Genomic DNA, 6,000 nt, shown 5'->3' with positions numbered 1-6,000 from the left:
TACAGGGCCTGTTAGATCATGGGCAAAGCCCTGGGTTCACACCCAAACTCTGCAAACAAAAGTTTGGTCATTTTGTTTGTTTTAAAATGCAAAGTGGCTTAGCAAAGTGGCTTTTACAGTTTCCAGAATGTCACAATGCTTATTGTTCCATTTAACTTTCAAGAGTCCTAGAAAGGGTTAAAGTCTTTTTACACACACAGAAACTCTGAGGTGATTAGAGGTGAGAAACTCAAGTAAGAACCACAGTGATATAAAGGGCAAAACTCACAGCCAGCTGTGTTTAAAATAGATAATTTATCATATATACATGGTAAATTACATAACCAAACAATGCTTAGAGTGTAGTAAATGGCCACCAGAACACGCATATATCAAGAAGCATCTTGAACAGCACTCGGATTATCGAGATGACTCTCACAGAACAGATCTACTTCCATCAAGTCTGATCGTTCTCTACATTGTTTAGGTCCATAGAGAAACACCCCCAAGGTCTTAAGTCTCAAGGTCCCCTGACATCCACACAAGACCATCACAGCTCACAGCCAAGGCTAAGATGGACAAAGCACTTGCCAAGAGTTGAGTCTTCCTGGATATAGTTTTCCAACATGACTTGCACTTCTGCTTCTGCGTGGAGGAGACAGTGAGGGACCTTGCTCTCTCCTGAGTGGGAGGTGACCAAGCTTGGCACACTTTACCCACTTCCATGATGTACCTACTGGTCCCACAGTTGAGTCTTTGGAAAAGAGTGAACAATATTTTTTCCTATCACTCTAGGTCCATGCCAAAGGGGAACAAGCACTTTACAGTGGTGATTTTGTGGCCCTGGGAAAGGATGGGTCTAAAGAGGAGTACCAGAATTTCCCAAGGCAGACCTCAGACTTGTAATCATCAGCACCCATGCCCTTCTATGGCCAGCTTCAGAGCACCTACTAACAACAACGGATGCCTTCATAAGCGGCTGCTTGCCGTCACCGTCAGAGGCTTGTTGTGTTTTGGGTGTCCCAGCAGCGCCACCTGAACCTCAGAGAATTGGTGAGTCCATCTATCCCACAGGCATTTCCTGTGGCTATAAACTGGGTACTTGATGTCTTAGACACGGTAAGACTGGCAGATTAAAATTAAGATTTAATTTGTTTTCCAACAAATTAAGATTCAAGAAAAGAAGGGAAGGTGATAAGGGTTGGCTCATCAGATGCTCTTGGAAGCAGAGTCCTTGCACCTCAGGATCAGGCCAGGGACCTCTTGTCTGAGGAAACATGGCCAAAGAATGTTCCCCACTCTTTCCTGGGGAGTGCGTACCTCTCAGAAGCCACGAGAATGTCATGGGAAGGGATTCCCCATCACACTGAAGGCACAAGTGAAGATACAAAAATAGGGCCTTTGTTTCTGTGTGTCGTAAGTGGGAGCAAGGTGACAGCCAGAAGAGAGGCGTCACTATAGCTGGTTCTCCTCGAAGAGGATCTGTGCATACACAGTGCTGCTGGGGACACCTTTGGCAGTACGGTGTGGTTTGATCAGCTCCAGTTCGGCATACGTCAAATTTTCCTCGGCAATCTTTGGCTGTATGGAGAAACAAAAGCAAAAGACAATGACGCTGACCACAGTCAAGTTTTCTACCAGGTACTCATGGATCAAGTGCATGTTTGCACAGTGTTGATAGGGTGATAAGAGAAACGTGTAGGCAAAATTAAATAAAAGCATAGGCCGAACCAAGTAACATAAAAAGATATAGCTCACTGCCTCGTGTAGAATGCCATACTCTGCCAAGAGACAGTGCCATTAATGTTTAACTTGGTATCAAGTATTCACACAAGCCATTGAACTCTAGCTCACATATAATACCTAATTCTGAAAAACAAAATAAAGTACTAACAGTAGCCAAAAGGAAATGCACAGTAGACAGAAATATGCCTATTGGCAATCAATAACAAAGTTAGAAAATTCTGTGATTGATGAAATTACATAACTGAAAATTCAGAGTATCTGGAAAATAATAATCAAGAATATATTTCTTGTTACATGCTAAAGAGTATAGAGAGAACAGTGGTCACAGAACATTAAGTGATTTATTATTTAATAACATGGGGCTCAAACATCAAACTTAGGAGGTTAGGAAATGAACAAAATAAGCAAAAATAGACAAAGTGATAAGGACAAAAATATCTAAAACCAAGTGCTTTGAAAATACCAATAGTGTGCATATTTGTAAAAAAAATGATCACCATAAAAGGGAAAAATATAAGAAAGCAAGAATGAATAAAAGAGGAAACAAAAAATATAATAAAATATAAACGAAGGCAGTTTTACACAGAAGACTGCTTGTCTCAACACACTGAAGAGGAAAATTGAAACACAGGTAAAATGATAATGTCCCATAAAACATAAATGGTAAATGTTAAGTGTAGGCAGTCTGAATTTGCTAACTGCTCTCAGTGGGTCAGCAAGGAAGGGTTGCCTCTTGGCAGCGTGGGGAGAGCTGTTGGCAGGACTCTCCAAAGGAAGCTGCTGTGCAGAAGGACCACCTCACATCATCACGCTGATCAGAGAGCATGAGGGAAAACTTGACGGGTTTTAGAACTAACTCTGTGTTCATGTATATTTTAACTCAGATTTATTCAGGAGAGGGAAGAGGCACATCAGTGAAAGGTAATCATATTCAGGTTGATTGTTCTCCTGGAGCACAAACACGGTGCAGTATTTTAAGATGATTTATACTAGTAAATGATCAAAGGAGAAAAACCTCATCATTATCTCGAGAGATGCTGGAAAAGCCATTCAATAACATTTAAAAACCACTGTTGACAAAATCAATCTTTGAATGACACAGGCACAGCTGCATGCTTTCTTAATATGATTAAGAGATTGTTATGATTAAGATGTTAAGAAAATGAATAACTGGCAGTCCAAGTCTGGTGATATTAAAACTATACAACTGAACCAATTTGAATATGGTAATGTTGGCAGATGAATAGACACACTTATCAGTGGAACTGGCTAGAGACCCCAGAAGTTATCTTTCAGTAAATACTATTGGGATATATGGGAGAAAAAAAATAAATCACACTCTCTATCACCCCAAATTAAGTTTAAAAATATATAAACTCCTAAAACCATTAGAAGAACATACGGAGAACTTTTAGGAAAACCATTTTAGGAGTAAGACAACTTTACAAACGGTGCATTGTCCTGCTCCAGAGGTCAAAATAGTCTCTAAATAGAATAAAAAATAAATAAAGAAAGAACAAGGAAGATGTTTGCAGCTCATATCTAAGGGGTTAACAGTTCAGCAAAGATCCTGACCAATGAATCACTGGGAAACAAAGCAGAGGAGGGCAAAGGCCTCCCATGGCTCCTAGGGAAGAACACACAACAGCTCTTGCACAGATGAAGTGAGACAACCTTGCTCATCTGGAGAGATCCACAGTTTTGTTTGCTTTTAGTTCTGTGAGAACTTCCTACAATGTGTTTTATTGTAGGAAATACAATAAATACAACCACCCCTTCTCATCTCAGCTTATCCCAGATACCCCTGCTCCCTTCTCCCTGCACACCCAACTCTCTCTCTCCCCCTTCCCCCCTCTCTCTCTCTTGTGTGTGTGTCTGTGTGTATGTGTGTGCGTGTGTGTGCATGCGTGTGTGTCCATCAAGTCCAATGTGTGCTGCACACATAGTCTTGGATATGTCGCCTTTACTGAAACATGATCAAACGGTAAGTAGCCACATTCTTGAAGAACTGACTGTCCGTCTCCTAGGAGCTGTCCGTTTCCATAGCCCCTCTGTCAGGGGTGGGACTTCGTGTTCCCCTCCTCTCTTCACACTTGGATTTGGTCTGGTTTGGGTGGGGTCATGCATGCTGACATGATGACTATTACTGAAAGTCACAATTTTAAATCACACTTAGGTGTGCCTTTTCATCTTTAAGTTTCCAAACACTTTGTAAGTTGCCCAAACTGTCATATTCTCTCATTTCTTCCTGTTGAGATTATTCTAATCAAGAGAGAGAGAGAGAGAGAGAGAGAGAGAGAGAGAGAGAGAGAGAGAGAATTTAAGTCCTTCAGTAGAAACCTAGGCATCTGTAGAATTACGATGGAGTAATCTTTTATAGCCATGGAGCTGAGGCTGGGTGTGTAGCTCAGTTGTATGCTACTTGCCAAGTTTATGTAAAGCCTAGGGTTTTACCCTAAGTATCACAAATATCATTCAAAACTGATGGAGCTGTACATGGTCTGTATATAGTGTTACATAAGAAACTATGTGTGCCTACATGCAAGTAAGCAAACATACACACGTGTTACCCTTGGCAATCAGCACCTGGAGAGCCCAATAGCCATGCACACCAAGGGGTGTGAACTGGGTGGCTGGGAAGACTCGCAGTTTATATTTTCTGCTTACTACCTTTTTGATGCTACAGTAGGAAATCTATTTACCTGATGCACCGATAAATTTAAATTTGCAATGAGATAAGTAAAAGTGGTTACTAATTTAGAGTCATATTGACAGTTTCGCTTCAATAACTCTGTGTTTCTAACCTAGATGTTAGATTTGAGGCTTAGATTTTCAGTTTTTGTTTTATTGTTATTTTGAAGCACACTTTTTAAAAAACAAAATAAGAAACCTATATGCCTCTATCTTTTTTATCTTATGGAAGTCCAGGACAAAGAAACCATTGATGGGATATAAGTTTCTCAAATGGAATGTCAAAGCAGAGAGCTTTTGTTCTTTTGAGACAAAATGCTGAGAGGACAGGAAATAAGGGTCAAAAGGGTGGACAAAAGGGTGCCCCGCATATGCGGCCCAGGAGACTTCCAAGCAATGTGCACAAGGGTCTAGCCATTTTTCAAGTTGAAAGTTAAGTACATATGTAGGGTTGTGGAGCCTCTGTTTACCTTTCGACACCAAAAGCCTTTGCATTGCTTCTAAGTCACCCACATTTTAGCAGCCAACAAAACCCCACATACATTCTCGCCTTTTGCTTTAATTACATTTCACATTGTAATGATTCCATTTAGGAACACCACGCGTCTTCCAATAAGTACTCAAAACCCAACTCATGTAAATTTTAGAACCCAGGTTTATGAAATCATATTGTCCAGTTGTTTTATTGCATTACTTCGAAACTGTATTGTTTTCTAGCGTAGATTATCTGTTTATTCTTAAGTTATTTCATTATGTTTGGATATGAAAAATAACACCAGCTTTCCCAATACAGGTCACCAGGCTGGCTTGGCTGATCTGTTGTTTTCATACATTTTTATGATGTTCCTATAGTAAACATAATTTAATAAAACCAAAGCACACTAAATAAATAATTGCATCTAGAAAAGCAATAAAAACAAATAAAATTAGTACTTTCATAAGTGGAAAAGGTACTTCAATTACTGCTACAAGCAACAACCCACCATAAAATGTGTACAATCATTTCCCTTATGCATATTTCTGGAGTGTAATAATTTGATTGAAGATATGAGGCCGCACACAGGAGGCTGAGGGCTGTGAAGTGTATACAGTTTACAGCAGAAGATGCATAATACCAGTGCTTGGCACCTTTAAAGAACCTATTGCTTTTCTGGCAGGCACAGTTGGCTGGCACCATCAAACATGTGCTTAACTATGCTCCCCAGCTTGATCAACTGGAAATAAAGTCCTAACAGCCAAGAAAAATGGAGCCATGTGTCCTCACTGTTTTTCACCAACCTGCCTTTGTTTACACCGATGCCTCAGGAAAGCTCAGGTCTATCTAAGGAGTACTTTAGCAATGGTTTCTGCCTTCTTAGGATGACTAGGTAAGACTAGCGGATATAGTAAAGCCAGGAGCCAGGAAAAGAGTGTGATGTAACCATCACAGGTAGCAAGGGCTTGTCATGGGGCTGAACCAGGTAAGGGAACTGTGGCAAGGCCTCAATTGCTATAGTCCAGGTACTCCCACTACAACCTTGGCTAGACAAACCCAACACAGCTCAACTAAGACATCATTCCCAGTATCTACATCAATTCCAGTCC

At 40.5% G+C, this 6,000-nt stretch overlaps 1 protein-coding gene across 1 annotated transcript in view; it reads right to left on the bottom strand.

Annotated features, from left to right (window-relative positions):
• Window positions 1-275: 275 nt before the first annotated feature.
• Window positions 276-6,000, bottom strand: part of Vstm4 (V-set and transmembrane domain containing 4) — an 85,345-nt gene continuing 79,620 nt past the window's right edge. Inside the window, exon 8 of the mRNA XM_085687837.2 lies at window positions 276-1,560. Within this exon, the coding sequence (XP_085543963.2) occupies window positions 1,435-1,560 (126 nt within the window). The 3' untranslated portion in view covers window positions 276-1,434. The remainder of the gene's footprint in view (window positions 1,561-6,000) is intronic.

The sequence above is a fragment of the Myodes glareolus genome, chromosome 5 (genome assembly GCF_982192425.1).
Source record: "Myodes glareolus chromosome 5, mMyoGla1.1, whole genome shotgun sequence".
NCBI classification, from domain to species: Eukaryota; Metazoa; Chordata; class Mammalia; order Rodentia; family Cricetidae; genus Myodes; species Myodes glareolus.
The sequence above is the reverse complement of the archived record's forward strand: the minus strand, read 5'-3'. Positions and strand labels throughout refer to the sequence as shown.